The 24,748-nt window shown below is 31.7% G+C and overlaps 3 protein-coding genes across 3 annotated transcripts in view; 1 reads left to right on the top strand and 2 right to left on the bottom strand.

Annotated features, from left to right (window-relative positions):
• Nucleotides 1-17,662, bottom strand: part of LOC134711739 (polypeptide N-acetylgalactosaminyltransferase-like) — a 32,580-nt gene extending 14,918 nt beyond the window's left edge. The window contains exons 1-3 of the mRNA XM_063572575.1: nucleotides 17,444-17,662; nucleotides 2,255-2,592; nucleotides 16-114 (exon numbers count right to left, since the gene is read on the bottom strand). Coding sequence (XP_063428645.1) covers nucleotides 16-114; nucleotides 2,255-2,592; nucleotides 17,444-17,536 — 530 coding nt within the window. The 5' untranslated portion in view covers nucleotides 17,537-17,662. The remainder of the gene's footprint in view (nucleotides 1-15; nucleotides 115-2,254; nucleotides 2,593-17,443) is intronic.
• Nucleotides 1-24,748, bottom strand: part of LOC134711744 (uncharacterized) — a 405,579-nt gene that overhangs the window by 140,748 nt on the left and 240,083 nt on the right. The window lies entirely within an intron of this gene.
• Nucleotides 23,864-24,748, top strand: part of LOC134711740 (abscission/NoCut checkpoint regulator-like) — a 32,815-nt gene continuing 31,930 nt past the window's right edge. Inside the window, exon 1 of the mRNA XM_063572576.1 lies at nucleotides 23,864-24,048. Coding sequence (XP_063428646.1) covers nucleotides 24,001-24,048 — 48 coding nt within the window. The 5' untranslated portion in view covers nucleotides 23,864-24,000. The remainder of the gene's footprint in view (nucleotides 24,049-24,748) is intronic.

Consider the following 24,748-nt stretch of genomic DNA (forward strand, 5'->3'; position numbering starts at 1 on the left):
GGATGAAATACTAACCTTATCACAGTTCGTAATAAAGCTGACCTGGCCTCATTATGGAATGTTATAATTACACTTGTGGACGGAAGATCTGAGCGATATGGCTTGCCTCGACATCTGAAAAAGGAGAAAAAAATAAAATAGAAGTACTGTACTGGGAACAAGATAACTCAGCATACAAAAGAAATCCATTTACCTCATAGTTATTTAAAATCTAATTGTATATAAGAAGTTTCTAATACAATATGGGTCCCTTATAATCAAAAGTAATGGTTAAATCCATTCTTTGATAGAGTTAACCCCTAAAATAAATAGTATTAAAAAGAATAACATAGGATGTGCACAAAGAGCAATATACCATATGGTACATGGCAAAAATTTAGAAAAGTTTAAATAAATAGTTATACAAGTATAAGGGGTTTAAAAGAAGTTACATTAAACAACTAAAGCAAGAACAAGTCCATGCCCCCAAAAAATTATTCTGATGAAATAATAAAACCGGGTGATTCTGGATCATATTGTTAAGATTTTGGTAGAACTAGCATTTTCTCTGTTGTCTCCAACTTTGACCAAGCATTTATCATATAGAATGTGAAGTATGAACTTCACAAAAATATATAGCATTGTAGGTTAATAACACCACATTGTTCAGTGTGTCCAAATCTCTGTCTGACCGACAAAATGTAAGACAAAAAGTCATTTGGTCAGACATATCTTCAGATTTTTTAAGTTGAAATCATAGTAGAAAATGTAAAATTTCTCTTTCATTCATACACATATTCAACATTTCGGCAAAGATGAAGATATACAGACAGAATCTACCTAACTATTAACACTGACTGCCTGAGAAAGCAGGACCTGGCGCAAAATAAGTGTTATTACAGTTTTAATCATTTTAATGTAATTGCTTAAGTCATTATCCTACCAAATAATGTATTGCAGGAAAAACATACATTTAACTCTCTCAAAATGTATGACTTCATCCAAATGACATTTCTTGTTTCATTAATACTGCATAAGAATTCAAACTTGAATACTTTTAGTTACATTGATTTCCTTAAAATCCAGACTTCCTTCGTTTTACTAATTATAAAAATCTTTTAAATTATTCACTTACATAATATATTGTTAATTGAACTCAATTTTGCTTCAAAAATAGTTAGTGAGGACTTATTACCTGATTCTATTTTACTAATTTATGTTTTTGCATTTAAGTACATGAGACAAAAACGTGATTCTAATACTATAAATCTTGTATCATGTATTTGATATAATGATTGTCTTTAGGGAAACTACATATTTATACTTTTATAATCAAATACTTGCTGATGCAACTGTCAACCTTTAGAAATAAATAAAATCCACTAACTATTAAAACATCAGAATTAGTGGGTGTTACAAAAAAAGATTCTATAACAGAGGGGCCTAATGGGTTATTTTTGTTCTTAGTGATCAGCGCATTTTCGCTATCGTGATCCATTTTTCTACAAATATTTTTTTAAATATTTTTGTGATCCGTGACCATGGGAATTTATTTTCTGTGAATCATGATGAGACCCCCCACATCAGGCCCCCCATAACACTAATCAAGATGTACATTTTCTGTTTTGTTTTTTACATTTCACGATTTAGCATGGACAAACAAAGCAATCAGGAGACTGAATATCTGTTTTTAAACATCTCACTGACATATCAATTTGGATGTCTTTTGAAATTTTTATACCCTACAGGATTTAGCATGGACAATTGAAGCAAATAAGAGACAGACTATCTGTTTTTAAGCATCTTTCTGAAATATCAATTTAGTTTAATCAGGTCTGATTTTCTTTTTATCTATTTCAAACAGAAACATGCATTTCAGACTATAGCTACATGTAGCTAGATTAGATTATGTGGGCAAAATTTCTAGTTTGCCAACCCATGTTGCAGGCATGACATTTCTATAATGTTATCCATGCTTATGAGTAAAACCAAGAAAAAAACACATACATAAAACTTGGGTTGATTGTGTCCCATGAATGAGTGTAAGAAGTAAGTTTTTTCGGTCCCTTCAGTTAAGGTCATAGAATTAATACCTTCTCAATTACAAAAGTATTAATACATCTCTGAATTTCAATATTTTCTGATGTAGGTACCGTAAATCTAAAGAGCTTCAGATACTCGAAATTTGTAAAAAGTGTTATTTCCATTTTAAAAGTTATACTATACTATTGATAATATTAAGAGAATTTTGTTTTTATTAAATATTTGGACTTACTTTGTGTGTCGAGTATCTATAACACCTCGGTTACTTTTTAAATTATCACTGGCTAATTGATTATATTTATTTTTGGCATAGCAGTCCTCTCCAACATTACATCGTGTTTTATCAACGTAAGTTAATTCATCAAAGTCACGCCATGAAACATCATTAGGTCCATCAGGTAGTGGCTGTATTTTTGCTTTTATTATTTTTACTGGTTTTAACTTTTCCAAAAAAGCTGGTACTTTATCATTTGAGATCTTCGGTTCTGGTGGTTCATGGATTTCTGAATCATGAGGGACTTTTTCTACAAACTCAACAACATCCCTGGGTACTCCTCCTGTATATGAATCCTGAAATATAAATAAAACCAAGACTATGTTAAAGGTATTCACCACTGATGAACATAGTACACAATACATTGAAGATTGTACCTTTACCAATTACAAAGAAATACACACGAGGATAAGCAATTCATATATAACTTTTGCTAAAACAGCCACTTTTAGTTTTACTGTTGGCATTTACATCAGTTATACTGACATTTTTACTAATACTGATGACCTTAGTAAATTCATGATTTCTCTCTTCCTTTAATACTTTGAAAATTTTAGAACTTGTTGCATTTAATCCCTGTATGTTCTAGTTTAGTCATTGCATCAATGTTAGGAGGCAGGTGTGATCATCAAATCAAGTTAGAGGTAATTGTGGCCATGTGGTTTAACCCCTTTGCCCTCAATCCCTTCTTGTAGTGATGGTGACCATTAATCTTTTATGGAAATATGGCTTCTTAAATAAAAAAACATGAAATGTAGCCAAACTCAGGTGGGGTTCTGAGTCTTTTGCCTGCCCCTCTTTACTGGTATGGGCTGTAGGTATTAACTTTTATAATAAATACATAAAATAAGTGGTACAGGAACGCAAGCAGGTGTAATATGGCCCTGCCTCCCTCCCCCTTTTCTTGTTCGATACTTTTGGCTGCTGTGTACCAATTAGTGAGAAAATAAATTGAGAATGGAAATGTGGAATGTGTCAAATGAACAACAACCCAACTAAAGGGCATATAACAGCCAACCGCCAACAATTGGTCTTACACAGCGAGTTGGGAATCACTAAAGCAAGTCTGGAGCAGTCCCCCTCTTTGGGTAGTCAATAACCCCCTCCCCCACACACACACTTTATTGAAAATTTCTGGATCTGCCAATGAAATAAGTTTGAAAGGATAAAAGAATCTTGGCTTAATGTGTTTTCCCCTAGCTTTGTTAAACAAAAACAATTGAAGATCTGATTGTTCATCAGATGTGGGAAATAACATATAAACTACATTGATAAAAGTTGTTGATTTTAATCTGACATGACTTTTCTTACACAAAAATGTCAAAGTGTTTTACCCTTTTATGTCAATACATATATGTTACATCTACAAACATACTGATACAAGTGTTACTGTCAAATTAAACATGTGAACAATCTCATTTTACAATGTTCCGTTATTCATTACAATCGAGTATAATATTTATTTTCTTGCAGTGTAAATGTTGTTACCACTGCTGGTAGACTGAGAGTGGACAGGACTGTTATTTCAACAGGGGAATTATCAGCTCAGTATTTTAATACATGTATAGTACTTCAGTACTAACAAGATTGACTGCATAATACTTTTCTTATATTATATTCTGATGTTTTTGGAGATGTTTTCAAAAACAAAGGTTATTTCACAATAGGCATGAAGAGTTATCTTTTTCTGACATCCTTGAATCATGAAAATGAGGTCAAGGACAATAGACATATACCTTAGTATGCCGAACAGAATATTTTTTATCGACCGATAACTACAAGACATGGGTAATCCAGCTCTTTACCAGTCTGACATTTGAAGCTTTATACAAGTGATTACATTTTTGTCATGAAAAACCAGTATTTATTTGTCTGAGTATAGACAGTTTTATTTCCCTACAATTGAATGTTAATAATCCTGTTATATTTTCTTAAAACCTAATAATTTGTCAAAGCTACAAGTTGATTGTAATTAGAATAAAAAATGCAAAAGGCATTTACCTTACCTAATTAATACATATCAATTTCTGTCAAAAATGCAGTTCATCAAGTTCTAATTGTGTACAAATTACATCAAAGTCTAAATTATAACCCAATTACGTACACTTTGTGTGAAAGAAGATCAATCAAATGTAGGTATAGTTAACCCTTTCACAACATTAAACCATCAAAATAAAAAAGTGTTTGTGACATAGTTATGATCATTGCACAAAATTTAGTGAGATTTTGTTGCAGTGAATTTTGAAATCGTTTTAGAACAAAATGTTAAATAATACAAATTTAACTTAAAAAGTTTAGTTATGCTAGGACATAAAAATTGAATCATTACGGGTTCGGAGTAGAACAACAAGCTTACTGATAAGGCCCCAATATATATGATACATTTTCTTCATATGATTGTCTAATAAATATTCAAAGGGTACAAACTTTAAGAAGATGTAATGCTTACATGTTAGTCTGTGAGACAGATCTTGTAGCAAAATTTACATGCAAGTAGGATCAGAAAGTCATCAATATAACATAATTACTTACTCCAGATAAAATTTATAGTACCAAATTAAAATTCAAAACATAATTAGGATGATATATTATGACAATGTCTGTAATAGAAAGATCATTAGAACCTGTCAAAAATGTACAGTGTTCTTAACAAAGTTTCTGTACTTATAATTAACAACCTTATACATGTAAGAGATAAACATTACTTTTAAATCAGTTACAGTGCTTCTATCAAAAGAACAATCTATATAAGAACACTAGTTGGATTCAGGCGGCCCTGGGTGGCCTAAACCCCCAGGCAAGTTACTTCCTATATTTTTGATGGTACAAGTGTGCCGCAAAACAGGATTCCTTTTTCATGCCCTGCTGGTTAGAACAGGGTCAACTTTTCATGTCCAGCTGGTTAGAACAGGGTCTTTTTCTTTAACAAAGTATTTGTCTAGAACAGGATTGCTTATTTAACTTTTTAAGGTATAGTCTAGAACCCAAGTCGTCTAGAACAGCATCTATTTTATACGGTCTAGAGCATGTCTGGAACAGGGTATACATTTTCTGAGAGTGTCTAGGACAGGGTATGTTTTTCAATATTTCTGTTTAGAACCAGGTGTTATTCACTGTTTTCTGTTTAGAACAGGGTATTATTTTGCAAGTGCTGTTGGCACAGTTATACCCGAAAGAATAGTCAGTAACCCCCGGCCTAAACCCATCTTTTCGTGGGAAAAATTTGGTTGATTTTAAAGGGAATCACAGAAGCATGATTGTAGCCCCCCTTCCCCCCTCAATACTAGTTATTGATTAGCTAATGAGAACCAATAACAGTTTATTCTCTATATAAAGCTCTCCATATAAAACTTGAACTGACTATACAGTATTTTCTCTTATTCTCTATATATAAAACTTTAAGTTTGCAATAATCCTCTACTGCCAACTATTATTTCATTTATTTGGTCATTTATTTGGAGGTTACATATTTGTATATACAAACACATTTTTTACTGACTTTAACTGAACTAGCACACATGTATCAACTTATCATTGTTAACTGATGACGAATTACTTTTGTTACTAACAAATGTATAACAGTAAATATGTCTTGAATTATATAATTGATATGACAAATATGTGAGAACAATTAATTTCTATTTGAATTTTAACAAAGTCCGTAGAAATTGTTAACTTTTTTATGTTTCTTTTTAGTGCATGTTTTATTATTGTGAATGAGTTTAATAGCAGTGCATCATCAGTCTTTGAAGGCTGGCTGGTATGTAAATCATGTACTTTAGTTTGTTGTAATATTATGTAATGTAAGGTTGCACTATAGTCTAAATAAATGTGCTTATAAGGATATTGGATGGATCACCCATGACACCATATTCTCCAGATATGTGCTTAGCTGTTGGAATAAATATCATTATTAAAAATCATGGCCTCAAAACTTTCTATCAAGAGAAATCATATCATATATTGAGGATTTGCAAATAGAACAAAATCGCCCAAATAAATTCTGCAAATTTAAGTGGACATGCAAAGGTGTTGATAAAAGTTTAGCATTCGCAAAAATAATAACCGTCAAAATATTTTTTACACCTTATTAAATGAAAATCGTGAAATTTAAACCAGCTTTACAGTAGTAAATTAGAAAGAGAACCGATGAAAACAACATGTATATAACCTGTAGTGACCTTCATATAATGAAAAAGTTAAAATTCAGCTTATTTAGAAAGAATCATGTGCAGAAGATATCTGCGGCAATTAACAGAGATACATCAGACTCCTCTCACTCTTTTAAATTGATTGTTGGCTGCTTAACATCAAGTGGTTCCCTTTTTTAGAAGCAGAGCATAATATTAAGGAATCAGTTCTTTAAAACATATGTTAGCTCAATACTAGGGGATAAGTGTTATTGATAATGTCTGGAATGAAAGTCTAAGAACTAAACTAAAAATAAACTTAACTTAAGAGAATTATTAAGAATGATCTGCTTTAATTAGTGGAAACAGATTCTCCACAAGGAATAATTTTATAAAGTAGTTTTTGCAAATTGTGTTATGATTCTATCAAGACAGAATTTGAATTACAACAAAAAAGAAATTAAAAATCATCTTCATCAATTCCAGCTCAGTTGCTGGCATCATATTACAAAAACCTAGCGTATTATGTAATGCATAAATGTCCTTGAAAAGCTGTTAACTATATTAACTTGCACAGGAAATTATCTTTACTCATTTAATTACTTATCCATATAACAAAAGAAAATTGATTTGAAAGTAGTTTTAAGAACCCTTGAAAATTACAAAATTCTCAACTTGGTTTAGATATTAAAGTTGTGATGTTTCAATTCATAAGTTTAGCTTTAAAAAAAACCCACATATATATATTAATAAGAAGGGATGTACAAAATGTACCTGACATCAAGCATCCCAAATATTTTTCAAAGCATTCAAATTTTAGACAGTTAGTTAGACAGACAGGCACACATACATACATATGCAAGGATTGACTCAAATATTCACTCACATGGTTGCAGCTGACCTCTATAATGCTAATATTCCAATTTTCATTTTTTTATAACAACGAAAATTTCTTCTGAAACCTAGCATCAAAGAGTAGTTTAGTACATGTATATGTATACTGATCATCTCATCCAGAGTGTGAAATTATAAACAAAACATGTTTAACCCCGCCACATTCTGTATGTATGTGCCTGTCCCAAGTCAGAAGCCTGTAATTCATGGTCTTTTGTTTATGTTTTACATAATTGTTTTTTATTAAATTTTTGTACATAAATTAGGCCATTAGTTTTCTCGTTTAAATTGTTTTACATTGTCATTTCGGGACCTTTTTTAGCTGACTATGCGGTATGGGCTTTGCACATTGTTGAAGGCTTCTTCTCTATATATAAGAAGGTTAATTTTTGGTACATGTATAAAATTGGCATGTACCTATTTATTGACCATAACATAACTAGTATTTTCAACCCACTATCAAACAGTTGTTGCTTACATATATACATAAGTCTTTTTAAATGTTTAAATAAATTAGACAACATCATTTCAATTGTGATTTACTGTTACCTTTAAAGAAGAATGAAGGAGTTTTCATTGAACATTTATTTAACTTGTCAGCTTAAAACAAACATATAACAATTAAATCACAACAAAAAAATATCCAACAATTCATCAAATATACCCTTCTTTGCTAAAACACTGCTGAAATAGTTCTATGGTTAAATAACCTGACATTTTTTGTTGTTATAACACTTTACATCAACATTTATTATTATAATTGATATTTAATACTGACATTTATCATGTTTATGGAGAATATCCATAAACCTACAATAAATTGATCATAACAGTAATTTTTTCCTTCTATTTCATCTGTTTGTTATAATGTATATCTATTTCATCTGTTTGTTATAATGTATATATTGCATAAGATGATCAAAAATATTACGTTTATCATTGTTATTAGAGATTTTCTAATGAGTCACTTTGAAAATTACCAAATGATTTAGTACAGTAGAACATTATTCTTCACCTTAACAGAATAATTTATACAAAAAAATACTGTTTCAAACAAAATCTTAACTAGAGACAATTTGTGGAAAATTGCTTAGTTCCAGTAAAAGCCACAAGAAAGGAAATGTGGTCGGGGAAACACATAACAAACCACCAAAAGACCTTTTTATGAGTATATCAAATGGGACAAGTTGGTATCAACATTTCTTCAAAGGGGGTCTCATTGGGGGGTTCTGATCCCATATCCCGCTTACTGTTTTGACAGATTAATGTATCCCGCTTACACTTTGTACGTAAGCAATTCTCATTTTTTCACGTGTCATGCTTACAAAATAAATCAGCATTTCCACGTCACGCAATGAGACCCACTTCAAACTGTAATTATCACATCCAATCTATATAAAATGCTACCCATACATAGAAGATATATAAACTTTTGTTATGCAAAAAAAAACAGAACCAAAGCTGAACTACCTTTCTATAAATGTATATATCAATCATACTTTATTAATTAAATGAACCTTTGCTCTTTGATTTCATATCTAATGCAAGTTGATGATGATGCAACTATTATAAATAAAAAAAAATTGCAACAAGTTAAACAAGCTAAGGTTATTGACAATCATTCATTTAGCACGTCCGATCATCACCCAATATTATGTACCTTAGAAACGGAATCTCATCTCCATCATCCACAAGAGACTAGTGACCCAACTGTATCTTGGGAACGCGCACGACGTACTAACTCTATAGAGGATTACACTTTTGCAGTATCAACAAATCTATGGACGGTAAAATTTCCAAATACAGCCACACCTGATGTGATTGAATCGTACTATTCTTGCATAGTCAATGCTATAAAGAAAGCCGAAAAAGACACTTTACCGTATAAAAAGTTCAATCGCCACTCAAAACCGTATTGGAATCCAAACCTTACAGTTTTACGAGATTCGATGCGTAGTATTCGGAATGAATGGATAAACAATTGTCACTGTCATGATACAAACTGTGAGTTTTTTCAAAAATACAAGTCTTCAAAACGAGAATTTCGTACAGCTTTGAGAGAAGCATTTGACGAATATGAAAGTAATTTAGCAAAAACTATCGAAAGTAACCTTGATATCGATCAGAAAACGATTTGGACAATCATAAATAATCGAAAAAAGAAATCAAGCGCTTGTAGTGCGTTAGTGAAAGATGGTGTGACTTATACCGATCCTAAAAAGATCAACGATATCTGGCTATCTCATTTCCAAAACGTATTTTCTCCGTCGACATATACCGACCCGAAGCGTGAAACTGAAATTACCGAAAAAGTGTCATCTATTCGCAAAATTGTCAACCGAGATCAGAAGAACATTACATTTAAATTATCAGATGTCAATGAAATTTGTTCAAAACTAAAGAACAACAAAGCGTGTGGCCACGACGGCTTGTTTAATGAGCACATACGGCATGGCAGTAAATTACTTATAAAACACTTACATCACCTCTTCAACTTGTGTATCAAATGTGTGTACATTCCGAACGACTGGAGAAAGAGTATGATAATACTTCTTTATAAAGGTGGAAACAAGCCAAAAACAGATACAAACTCATACAGAGGCATCTCGTTAGTGCCGAGTGTCACAAAGATCTTCGAGAAGATGGTCGACTTGCTACTTACCTTATTGCGTACTGACTTCCCGAATGTCCAACAGGTAGCTTACCAAAAACTCTTGTCTAGTTTAAACGCTTCATTCAATCTTAATGAAGTAACTATTCATCATATAAAAAAGAACGGAACAGTTATAGTTGTTTTATTAGACAGCACTAAAGCATTTGACACAGTACCTCCTGATGGATTACGTATTAAACTCTTTGAATATGGTGCGACCGGAAAATTATGGCTACTATTAGATAACATGTACACAGATTTATCAAGTGCTATTCTGTCTGGTGGAAAACTTTCGAAATGGTTTAAACTAAACCGTGGTGTGCGCCAAGGTAGTGCGTTGTCTGCAAAATTATATCTGATCTTTATTAACGATTTGATTAATGAACTTGAATCTAGCAACAAAGGAGCATTCTTATATGACATTAATAGTAGTTCTCCCGTCCAGGCAGATGACATTTCTCTCATTGCCACAAATCACGAATCCGTTCAGAAAATGGTATCAATTTGTGAACAATACAGCGAATCATGGAGCTTCTCCTTTTCACCCACGAAAAGCAAACTGCTTCAATTCGGCAAAAAACTAACAGGTCCAGATATATTCTTATACAACCAACCTATTCTATCAGTTAAAAGTGCAACACATGTTGGCATTTCACTAGACACTTCAATGAAAACAATGGATCGTACACTGAAAGCGTGTCGAACATTAAGAGCAACCACTGCGTCTGTGATTCGCTCTGGTATTCACCCTGCTGTTCTCAACCCTATAGTATGTGCAAACATTATTCGCCAAGTATGCTACCCAAAAGCTCTTTACGGATGCGAGATCTGGGGCAAGCTGTCTAAAACAGAAACACTTATGTTAGAACGGACGCATCACTATGTTTGCAAGTTCATTCAAGGATTACCTAGACGGACAAGAACTGATATGTGCCTTTCTCTCATTGGTTGGTTAAACCTAGACAGTTTTATTAATGAACGAAAGTTACTGTTCTTCGGACGAATTTGTAATTTACCACAAAGAGCGATTTCATTTCGTATTCTCGTACGTAAACTTTTTGAACTCAAGTACTTCAATCAAGAGTACACTAACTGTGCATCGGATTTTTCAAAGGACTGTGTGGATATACTCTACAAATACCATTTATCAGACTATTTAACAAAGTTTATGGATAGCGGAAATTTTCCGTCCCAGCGTATATGGAAGCGAATAGTTCACAGATCTATTTTTGAATATGAACTTAACGAATGGCAACAACGTATAAATATAGATAGTGACTTTAACATTTTCAAGAAGATACATAAAGTATTTCAGCCTCATCCTGCATGGACAGTTGCATTAGACTTTCCGTATTTGCGTAAACAGGCAAATTACATAGTATCCCTGTGTTGTTTGGTCCACAATACAAACAGTGATAGTATTTTATGCGATAAATGTGGTAAACTTTTCACCGACCCGTGTATTCACGCAATTTCGTCATGTGACTATTTATCCGACATTCGGGATGAATTCTGGTGCGAGCTTCTATGCTTAAATCCAATAACTTTCAGTGCCTTTCTTGGATCCTTAAATGACGAAGATTTCTGTTACATTTTGCTCTCATGCGAAACCGAATTTGAACTAGACTGTGAGCAGAAAAAACGTTTTCAATTTTTATGTGTCAAATATGTTTACAGATTTTGCAAAACATTTTCTCATTCCTAATTGACAATATGAATTAAGTTCAAAGTTTTGTGTGTGTTTTTTTTTGTTTTTTTGTTTTTTTTTTCCCTTCCCAATCCGAATTTATAATGTGAATTAAGTTGAAAGTAGTTTCAATTATTATTATTACTATTTTTTATTTTTCATTTATGTATTTATTTTTTTTATTTTTTTTCGATTCAAATTTGTATATATTGTGTTATGCTATAATATTGTATTGATATCACTATCTCTCCTTAGGGAGGCTAATAAAGATATATATATATATATAAATATCTCAGGTGTTTTGGAGACGTTGGAGCTTATTTTATGATTCTTGTCAAAGGTTTATATTGATCATTCTTGGAAAATAATAAGTGATAATATCTAGTCTCCTCATAGCAATTAAGACAGTTTTCTTAAGATTAAATGTCTGAAAATTGTAAGTCATGTCAATACTAATCAATAAGACAAACTCAGAGGTTGAAATACAAAAGAAAGTTATGCAGTTTTTTTAATAAAATGGAAATTAAAGATGTTGTTTTAATGCCAATGAGACAACTCTCCAACAGAGTTTGACAAATTCCATTTTTTAATATACTTGTGTCTGACATTTATATATTATTCTTGTACCCTTAGGAAAATCTTTCAATTACAAAATGATTCACAAGAAATAAATTGTTGGATTATGTAAAGTGTATTTCAATTTACACAATAAATTCCTTCAAGCACTTTTATAAAATGATTTATAAAATAAATATAATACATAAGTGTGTACATTTGAAAATTATTTTGGCTTCAAAGCAGTTGAGAGTTTAAATAAAATGTATACAAGTATTGATGTGTACTTAATTCATAATACAGAAACACTTCAAACGTGTAACTACTAGTTTCTCTTTACGAACAATGCATTTTGAAGAAGTATGCACGAGGGTGTAACATGTTGCAAATCTCTGACACCCCTACATGGATGGAGATTTTGCAATACCATTTCATACAAATCAATACACTTGAACTCAAATTCCCAAAAATGTTTGCTTTTTGTCTTTCTAACCCAGAGTTCTTAAACAGTAATTAGGACAATAACGCCAAAAATTAATCCCAACTTTCCTCTGAGATATGGGACCTTGTGGTACAATTTCATAGAGGTCCATACACTTGTACTAAAGTTTATTTTTTGGAAACCAACGGTCTCTGGACAAAACAGCAACATTGCCATACCACTATTGACACTGAGCTGCAAATATTAGCTGTTAGTATAAACATTACTAGTTACACAAATGTTCCTATTTTTATCTTCTGGGTTTGATACCAGGCTTCGATAAGCTCCCTCCCCATTATACAATATTACAACAGGTTAAAAAGATTTCAGATAACCAGAGGGTATACCTACATAAATTAAAATTGTACAAAATACTGACAAAGCCAATCAATCTGTAATTTATATATGAATATATATCATATATCATATATTCGGTGGAATTATTCCAATATGTATTACCTATAATTTAAATAAATCCTTAATTATTCAAAATGGGGAAGTGGTTTCATCAAGATATTCTTTGTTTTGGTTGGGTTTTTTTTTACATGGTAACAGGAAATGTCTGTCTCGAAAGGCATATATTTTTTTTTATGAGTTAGTACACCACATCCCATTTATTCCACAAAAGGCTAATTCTAATTCTCATAAAAATTGATAAACTACATGAATTAAAGAGAATTGAATGTTCAGGTGGAATACATAATAATGACATGGATATATTTAACTGGTTTTTGCTGGGTTTCTACATGTATGTTGCTTTTAAATGACATAGATATACATTTTTTGTACCTTACTGGTTTAGAGGGGTTTGTGTTGCTGAAGTTTTATGTTTTCTGTGAAGTGCTTATATATATTTTGTTCTATGAATCTTTGGTATTATGATGATCAACAACATATAATTATCATGTAAAGCATGAATTTAAATCATACAGTTTTCTCTAAAAACTTTCATCACACAGAGTTAGATTGCCAGCCTTAGACTAAGTTTTTCAAAGACTTTTAAGCATTATGGGTTGTGTGCAGTAATGTCATTCTTTATATATGTTTTATTCAGTTCTATAACAGTCTCAATCTGTGATATTTGTACAGATGTGCTCTGGAGCTGTCATTTATATTAGGAAAGATGAAGGTGCACACCAATGGCAATACTTATTACTTATGTGCTCAGCATTTATAAATGCATATTGTAAACAATAGTTATTTGTGAAATGGTGTACTACATCATGAATATGGTATAACCTGTTGACTTTATTTACATGATTAACCCAGTAAAGAAAAAGTTTGCTCTATACCTATTTTAACATCTATCATAAATAAAGATGTCAATGTGACTTTTAAACATGTACAGAAAACTTATAGGTAATCATTCATTCTATAAAAGATTCTGTGCTTGATAAATTCTTACAAAGTCAGATCTCTAGGTAATCAAATAAAAAATGAGACGAGTCACGAGTTGACAGCAGTTGCAAGATTGAAAGCGTCCTCCCCACTTTAAACACAGTATCATAAATTCATGATGTCCTACATGTACAACATTAAACATGTCCTTAACATAAATTCCAGGTAAAGGGTTATTCTCACACCATTTTTGCCAATAACTTTCTTTTCAATTGAATCAAAAATGCTTTTATGTCATGGTTTGTCCTGCTCCCGTCACACTTCAGTGATTCCCTATATGATGAACTTTTTTCTCAACAGGGGGGCCATGGCCCCCTGGGCCTCCCCCTAAATCCGCCTCTGACACCATTCTGATGGTAGCAATACAAAAAAAATCTTTCTGGTTCATCCTTAATCTTAACTTTACTTGAAGCACAATCAACTTTATCAAACTAGACACGACCTCCATTAAAGCATATCACAAAGAAGAACAGGGATGCAGAGGATTTTGGATGGAGAAGGTACAAACTAAATTATACACAATTAAAAAAATTGCTTGAAAGTAGATCAACTGTTACACCTTTTTTGTACATAGCCATCTTAGAATAGATATATATATATGCATGTATCACTGTATTTAGAATACAAATCAGTGTATTTTTGTTTTGTGACATATCAAATTAACCTTTTTTGAATAACTTTGTATCTTGTAATTCTTTTTTTTTCTATCTTAAACTGTTGAGTCAAACGCTTATTAAATGTTTTTGGTCTTATTTGCATTAAAAAGTCATTAACAAAATTAACCCAACAGCATACAAATGAAACATATTGAACATACATATATTTACTGTCAAAATTAATAAGTAGTAAAATTAAAATGAATGACCAAAGCTAGAGTGTCAAGAAAAAGACCGTCAATCAACTGCTCATACAAGTCTTTAAATATGTTATCCAGTTTATATGATAACAAATAGGATAAAAAAGTACTGTGATAGCAACTATACTGGATGCTTCAGTCTAGACATTGCTATCGCTACATCTTAAACTATACTGCTATACCACTGTTCCAGGTTAGGGAAGGGTTGGGATCCCGCTTACATATTTAACCCCGCCACATTATTTATTACATGTATGTGCCTGTCCCAAGTCAGGAGTCTGTAATTCAGTGGTTGTCGTTTGTTTATGTGTTACATATTTGTTTTTCGTTCATTTTTCTACATAAATAAGGCCGTTAGTTTTCTCAGTTGAATTGTTTTACATTGTCTTATCGGGGCTTTTTATAGCCGACTATGCGGTATGGGCTTTGCTCATTTTTGCAGGCAGTACGGTGACCTATAGTTGTTAATTTCTGTGTCATTTTGGTCTCTTGTGGAGAGTTGTTTATTGGCAATCATACCACATCTTCTTTTTTATAGCCAGTTACAGTGAGAAATAGTTATCATTGACAATGGATCAAAGATCTAAATGGTTGGGTTGCACAGAATGTATCTTTAATATGCCAGTGTCTGTATAATAATGCTATTCTCATGGTAATCACAAAATTGAAATGTTGATATACATGAATATGACAATACTTTAACATACAAAATGTATCAATAAACCATGATTGAAGGTGCTTGACCAAATAATCTCAGTGGAAGTGAGAAATTCCAATACTATTGCAATTACATACCAAATACCATGATTTATAATATTCAGTGTTCTCTTTAAACTGACCAAACTTGCTAAACAGTTTCAAATACTAAAAAGTCATAGAATCATTTCAAAGGGACAGGGCCAAAACTCAACTTATACCATTGAATCATGTAAACTACATGTACATGCATGAGCTACAATTGATTACACAAAAATGGAAGTCTTACCGGTATATTAAACATATAGTTTTGCTGAAAAAACATGACTAAACTATGGAAAATTAAATAAGTTCCTCAAATACAATTAAATAGTTTAAACATATTTATTTATAGTGAATTGTGAAATAAGTTATTGCAACTTATATTAATACTTTTCAACTTTGCGGATGTAGGGGGTGCCTTGAAGCAGCATTAGCCTGCTCTTTTTCGTAATCTACAAGAGTGTCCCTCTCTTTAACTCAGGTCAGTCATTTATTGTCCCCTTCCGACAAACAATCATGGTTTCCTCAATACCATACTCGCATATGGTGCCAAGGGAGAGCCAGGACAATTTTTTAACAAAAAAGGAAATCATTTGTCACTTTGTGTCAAATATCTTAAGGTAGATACGTTTTTTGTACATGCATGACATGTAGGGGTTACTAGGCAATATCAAACAATTTACATTTTATGTTCAACCTGAAATCTCTTGATTATGAACAAGATTCAATTCAAGTTTTAAAAAAAATCAATGAATATTTGAATCTTTATCCTTAAAACAGAAGACTGTCCATAAATCAGTAAATTCACTATAAACAATATATTTTAAAATATATACTGTTTCAAATGATTTAACTCAATCAGTATTACGAAGAAGCGTTCGTCCCAAGTTTCATTAAATTCCAAGGTATGACAGCTGGGTAATTAATTGCAATTGTAATAAAAACTCTAACCGCAGACTGAACTTATATGTGCTAACAATGACAAAAGAATGAAATATGGCTTTAAGTGGACTTTGAGACTTTCATCGCAAGCAAGAAGATAAAACAGGCTTATTTCAAAGAATATTCCTTATAATAAAGAAATACATTTTGTTTTTAGTTTACATGTACAAATAAAATATATGTATGCATGCTAGCAAAAATTCTACCAGGCATGTGAAGAGTTGACATATCTGACAATAGTCAGACATACTTTTTCTTTGAAAGTCAAATAAGTGCTGAAGCTATATAGTGTACAAGAACATACAAGCGCTCATACAAAAAGAATAATTGTTTAAATATTTAAAACTGTAAACAACGTTAATTTCTTGACATAATTAAACTGTCAACATGAATGACTGTTTATATGTTTTTTTGTAAGATATCATATAATATGACAAAATTTATTTACAGATATTTATGATTTATTTAGTCATTGAAAATATCTTTCTTTATTTTTAGGTTTGAAACAGTTCTGGTTAAAGACTTTGTGATGTCAAAATTCAGATGGAATCTGCAATTTACAAGTTAATTTACTGTGGCAACGTACATATATAGCCAATTATCATAAAACGTGCAGATTCTGCAGAATTTTTGGTTTTCTTTTGTTGTAGTAGGTTTATATCTACGTGTACAAGAAATAGTTTCACTCCTTAGTATTTAAAACTTTCAATGTTATCTCTAATGTGAAGAGAACACCTGGATAAGAATTTAATAAACTTTTGACTGTTGTGTTTTAAGTAAAAACAGAAAGAAAACTTTTAAAATTTGCTGTACCTGATTCCCTGAGCCCTTCAATACAAAAACTAGTAAGCCTAGTATCCACAGGGCACATAGGAGTACCACGAATCTGTACTTTCTCCGCAACATCTAATTTTCGTGTGTGGCAATCACATCATGGAGTATTCAAGTGTGCAACTTTTTCCACCAATCAGAAATGTCAAATCAATTAACCGCGGATTACAATAACAGTCCCACGTGTACTATCAATCAACAATCAGCTGTTAAACAGGTAAACAGTAACGTGAAATTTTGCGTGGCGGAAAGAGATTCTCCAGCGAAGTTGTATGTCACTTAATATATTGTTAAATAAATTTTTAATCCATCTATATAGCTAGAAAATAATAGAAAAGTATACTGATATTATTATTTATCGGTCGTCCCACTGTCTATATCACTCTGTTCAGCTCTTAATATTATTCCGTATCATATCTTTGTGACGTCAAATACGTTGACCCGGCCTTAATAACTTTGACCCGGACTTATCAGCGACGTCATAATGTTTGAACCGACGTTAATAACTTTGACCCGAACTTATCAAGTCATCTTTTGAGTGCTGGTGAAACAAAGAAAACACTTCCGAAACACACAAATATAGCCCGATAAATCGATTATCAGATTATCTGCATATTGATATTGTAAAATATCAGCTGCTTGACATAATATGAAGGCTTTTTGATCTCGTTCGCTACGCTCACTCGACAAAAAGCTTCATATTATGTCTCGGAGCTGATATTTTACGATATCATCATGCAGATAACCTGATAATCGGTACACATCAGAGGTGAAATCGAAAGGTAACACATTAATTTTAAAAACAGCAATAAATATAGTGATGTTGTTGCCATTGCTGGAAAAATAGAAAATATGACTGAATTTTTAGATATTATTTCATTGTAATATAAAATGGATCCCATCCTCAATACTTTTATTTTTTTCTCTCTTAAAATTGTTATAATTTGTTTGAATTGTTATTTACACTTTTACTGACCATGCTGACAGTTTTTTTCTTTATATTCGACTACTGGTATATTAGTAATAACTTTTGATTCTTTTATGTTGTCAGTGCAGATTTTCATACGGTATTTTTCAAATGTAAGTACATTGTATTCAATTTCACTCTTTACAAAGAACCTGCAAATAACAAATTCACTGTATTGCTGGTGACGGTAAAATAGTTTTTTTCTATACAAAAGGGCTATTTTACAGGCTTTAATTATGATATTTTTTTATCAGAACCGACAAATAGCCAATGCCTAATACATGTATACATAGTAAGGCATCTTACTACTGTATTATATATAAAGCCTTGCTTTTAAGAAAGAAGATGTTTCATTCAAGTTAAATAGTTTAATATCCATTATTTGAATACATTGAACGGGCTAAGAAGAAGCATATTATAAGACACAGTATTATATAATTTTCTGGTACCATGTCTCTACTGGTACTAAGTATACTAATAATATAGTATAATAGTCCCCGTTATTTTACATCCAACATATTATATGTAAAATTGTTTATCATTGCATCAAAAATTAAAAAAAAAAAAAACCCTGGCCGATTAATGAGAAACAGAATGCATATGAAAACATAGATATAACAGACAGAACCCAACATTATCCAATAAATTAAATATCATCGAAATAACAATTCTATATACTATATGTATTTTTCTCATACTCCAGCCATAATAGCTGATATTCAGTAGTTGTCGTTTGTTGTCACTAATTGATGTGGTTCATAACTTATATTGTTTTTCGTTTTTTATATAAATTGAACCGTTTGTTTTCACGTTTGAATGGTTTAACCCTAGTCGTTTTGGGGGTCTTTTATAGCTTGTCGTGTTCGGTGTGAGCCAGGCTCCGTGCTTAGGCTGCACTTTGACCTATAATGGTTTACCTCTATACAAATTGTGACTTGGAGGGAGAGTTGTCTCATATCACATCTTTTTAAATATATATAGGCTTATTAGCAAAATAAGCAGTAAATATCGAAAGGTGAAACTATGGATACATATTAAGACAAATTATAATAATGAGACGATAAAAGATACTGAGAGTTTTCAACTTAAAGAGATCATTAATACACGCAATAACAGGATTTGAGGAATGATAGTTATAACAACTTGCATGTTTATGTGAGTGAGGGAGGTCATTAACCCACAAGACATTAAGGTTGACATTTGCTGTATCATGCTTATATCTGTATCAACATATGGATCTTGTAGAAAGCATTGTATATACTTATGTCCTTCACAATTAATTGTCTTTCAAATGAATATCATATCATTTGTAAAACAACGATATAAATAAACTTATCTTATAATTGTATATTTTAGAGATACGGTATTTCACAAATAGCGGCGTGGTTTAGTATCCAAGAAATGAGAGTGCATGGCTGATTAGATACTTTTCTTTATTCAAAATTAACTTCAACAAAAAAGAAATACGCCCTAAATCGAAGTATAAACAGCAGTCACGTATATTTTATTTTCCCCATACAAACATAAACCAAATAGCAAAAAAACTAAAAACAACCAGAAACGTATAACCCTTTTTTAGCTCACCTGATCCGAAGGGCCAAGTGAGCTTTTCTCATCACTTGACGTCCGTCGTCCGTCGTCCGTCGTCGTCGTCGTCGTAACTTTTACAAAAATCTTCTCCTCTGAAACCGTACTGGGCCAAATTAAACCAAACTTGGCCACAATCATCAAAATAGAACATAGGGTAAAATGCAGTTTTTGGCTTATAACTCAAAAACCAAAGCATTTAAAGCAAATCTGACATGGGGGTAAAATTGTTTATCATCAAATTTTCAAATGAATCGGACAACCCATTGTTGGGTTGCTGCCCCTGATTTGGTAATTTTAAGGAAATTTTGCTGTTTTTGGTTATCTTGAATATCATAATAGATAGAGATAAACTGTAAACAGCAATAATGTTCAGCAAAGTAAGATTTACAAATAAGTCAACATGACCAATATGGTCAGTTGACCCCTTTAGGAGTTATTGCCCTTTATAGTCAATTTTTAACCATTTTTCGTAAATCTTAGTAATCTTTTACAAAATTCTTCTCCTCTAAAACTACTGGGATAAACTAAACCAAACTTGGCCACAATCATCTATGGGGTATCTTTTTTTAAAAATGTGTCAGATGTCCCGGCAATCCAACCAAGATGGCCGCCATGGCTAAAAATAGAACATAGGTGTAAAATGAATTTTTTGGCTTATAACTCAAAAACTAAAGCATTTAGAGCAAATCTGGCTTAGGAAAATTGTTTATCAGGTGAAAATCTATCCTCCTTGAAATTTTCAGATGGATCGGATAACCTGTTGTTAGGTTGCTGCCACTGAATTGGTAATTTTGAGGAAATTTTGTCGTTTTTGGTTATTATTTTGAATACTATTATAGAAAGAGAAAAACTGTAAACAGCAATAATGTACAGCAAAGTGATACCTTAAAATAAGTCAACATGACCAAAATGGTCAATTGCCCCCCTAAGGAGGAATTGTCCTTTATAGTCAACTTTTAACAATTTTCATAAAATTTGTAAATTTTTACTAACATTTTCCACTAAAACTACTGGGCCAAGTTCATTATAAATAGAGATAATTGTTAACAGCAAGAATGTACAGTAAAGTAAGATGTACAAACACATTACCATCACAAAAACACAAAGTTGTCATGAATCCATCTGCGTCCTTTGTTTAATATTCACATAGACCAAGATGAGCGACACAGGCTCTTTAGGGCCTCTAGTTTTGTTTTGTAACAATCAAATTAATATAGTTGCTACCAATGAAAATAAAGGTTAAATCAGATAACTGATACATTTAGGTATCATACGACTTTGTTTAAATCAATATATGCCAGGTTTTGTATTCATTCTTTGAGATTAAGTATCGTAATTAACCACATGAGACATCTCTCCCAACGCAACAAGTCAGTACGTGTATTTAGAATTATGTTCCACGTTCTTCTGAAAGATTCGCAAAAATATAGTTCACTTCGGACATAAAACGTACGTGTCTGTTTTAAAAAAAATGCTATTGATTCTTTTAAAGAAAACAAAGGGTATAGGGTATCCATTCACAATTTATAACTTTTTTGTATAAGCAATCGAAGAATATATTTTTCTTCTCATTTCTTTGCAATATTCGGAGTCAAAACGTGTTTTTTTTGGAGATAAGGACTTAGTTGAATTAACCTGACATAACATTATTTTTTAGAAGTGGACAGTATATATGATATGTTAGAATTTCGACTATATATTGAGAAACAGTATATTATCGGTAGGGGAAGTCTTTTGATTGTTAAAGGTTCTATACAATGACAAACTTTAAAGTAAAACAATCCAGACGAGTTTGACAGCATGAATATTTACAAAACAATAAACAATATATTAAAAAAATGATGTGCAGCCTCAAACGACAACTATTGAAGTGCACTGAGGCTCGTGACTTCAGACCTTTGATTCACATCCATAATGTGGCATGCAGTGATAAATACGAATGCGGCCGTCCAATACTCCTGCTTACATCAGACAGTGGTATAACAGCACTGTGACAACCAGAACAAACAATAATCAAAGTACTGAAGAACTGAACATCGGATGGCCGCAAGTTCTGATCGAGGATGCTCATATATCCTCTATTTTTGAAAGTAGGGTTAAAATATTTTTTTCTGAGACAAGTTTCCGTGTGGATAATGAAGTCAACAAAACATTATGTGTCTATTAACATAAAGACAAAAACTCAATAAGTTTCTGTAAACGCAAAACATCCAATATGAGATTACGCGTCAGTTAAAAAACATCGTTGAATTATAGGGCTGTGCAGATGCATAATGATATACTTAGATGGGTTTTGATTTATTGATTACAAAGTCAATATTTATACTGAAGAAAACAATATAAAAAGAACCAATTACAGTGCATGATATTATTGATATTTGTACCTTATAATCTCATAACAAAACCTAAAATTAGCATTTTCATGAGTAATGCGTACATTTCTGGTTTCTTTTATGATAAAAAAACAAACTGAAACGCATATATTCTAATATGTTCCTATTTTCAAATGGCATTTCAAAATTCTCGCCCTTCATCCCTGACGGCACTACCTTTATTGTAATTACTCAGTATTGTGTTCTTGTCCTGGCTATTATGAAATATTTGTCACTTGACGTAAAACAAACAACAAGCCATTAATCGCATTGAGAAGATACGTACGAATATCAGAATATTTGAGATGTGGTAATAATACCAATTAGGTAGCTATCTTCCAGAGACAAAATCACAAGGATAATGAATATACTAGTCTATAGGAAAACATATGTTGCAATTCAAAAACAAAAACATTTTGATTGTGTCAGTTTTAGAAAGTTCAAGACACTGACAACAATAGCAAGAACATCAGTTTCATACCTAATAAAAAATCTAAATCATGGCGAAATATACGATAAACTGACAGTTGTACGGCTTTTTACTGAAATTTATTTTGAATGGTTAATATCGTTATGTGTTGACAGTATGCACAAGATCGATCGGGTGTCTTCCGCATTGATTGAGTGTTGGTTGCTTAACGTCCAGTGGCAAATATTTCATGCACATTCAGGACGAGGTGTCTTCCACAGCCTGATCAGGTAAAATAGCAGAAAGCAATAGGTCTAGATCGTTAATGAAATGTGCAAAGGAGAGAAAAGTCATGCATTGTAAGACTTTTCACGTAAATATAAAAATTTGACAACTGTTTTTTTTCATTTTTCAAAAACAGAATATTTTTTGTAAGTTACATTTTTCAACTTTGTCATTTAAGGGGAAATAACTCAGATAAATTTTCTTTTTATCTTTTATTTTGTATTGTAGCATGAAAACGAGTCCCCTGACCCAATTTTTGTTTTTTCTTTGAAAGCTCACTTTAAGAGCTATCTTCTCATATTTGTTTTAAAAATTTCAACAAACTAGAAATAACACATGTGAATGTGTTTTTTTTATATGTATATATCATATGATAATCAATACAAATTGAATAAAAAAAAAACTGACAGATACTTTTAACAGATATATATAATGCATCGAATTTGTATTATATGTCTCTGTTTTTAAGAGGGGGGGGGCTTGATATTTATCATTTTAATATTTTGACACACTTGCGACATCAATCAAAATCATTATAAATAATAAAAAAAATGCTTATTTTTATATTTTTTTTTTTCAAAGTTTAAATATTTGTGGTATTTTCAGAATCAATTCATGAAGTGTAAGTATTGTGACCGCCAGATCAAGGATTTTTATATATCTCAATATATATCCTCATATATACACAAATCCGTGGTCATACGTAGTATTTTTGTGTTGTCGGAACTAATTGCTTGCTGTACCGGTACGCTATCTAATTTTAGAGTTTACGATAGAGTTGTCGCCCTTCTGTTATTATTTGACGAAATTTCATGTGATTATTGAGATGTTTGTTTTCTCTGTTTTACAAATATGATATTCACTGTCATGTAGATTATATACAAACCCCATTGAGTCAAATACACAGAAACTCAGAATGTCGTGTTATGGATGTGGAACTTCTTTCAGTTTATTTAAAAAAGAGGTAACAAAAAACACATACAATTCCATTTTGACATTTGATTCATTTTACAATTACCTGCCAACCTCTGAAACCTTCTAAAAGGGAAATCTCCCGCCTCAGCCATGATATTTTGTTGTGAGTCTCATGCTAAGCATGCTTTCAATCATCGTACAAAACATCAGAAGAAATCGAAACATATCATGAATGAACATGATGTGCAAAAAGATTCATTCTACATGTATACTCTTACGCCCCCTGCATAGACCTAGTTGCCAACAAGTAGATTTAAAGACTTCATGACTTAATTTTAAAAGTTTTGTATCAAATCTATACGTTGACATAAATACAGGATCAAGTCAAATTGGCACCCATTCAAAATCATTTCAGCATTTGGTTAGTCAGATGTGGACATAGAAAACTTTATTTGATTCGGCATACATGTAGCATAAAACAATCAAAAATAAAAAGAAAGATGAAATTGAATTCATGTACATTGTAACTCAATAGATCACTAAATGACACTTTCTCAAAATAGGGTGAGAATTGCATAGGACAGACATGACAACAATTACACTTAAGATTGACATTGAATATAGATATTAACATATCATAATGCATCATCACCCAAAATTCTGTTTAGTGAACATATTGAGAAATTGATTGAGTCCATATATTTTTGTGATAATCAACATTCATGAAACCAGAGACATATAATACAATT

Source organism: Mytilus trossulus, chromosome 3, assembly GCF_036588685.1.
Source record: "Mytilus trossulus isolate FHL-02 chromosome 3, PNRI_Mtr1.1.1.hap1, whole genome shotgun sequence".
Taxonomy (NCBI): Eukaryota; Metazoa; Mollusca; class Bivalvia; order Mytilida; family Mytilidae; genus Mytilus; species Mytilus trossulus.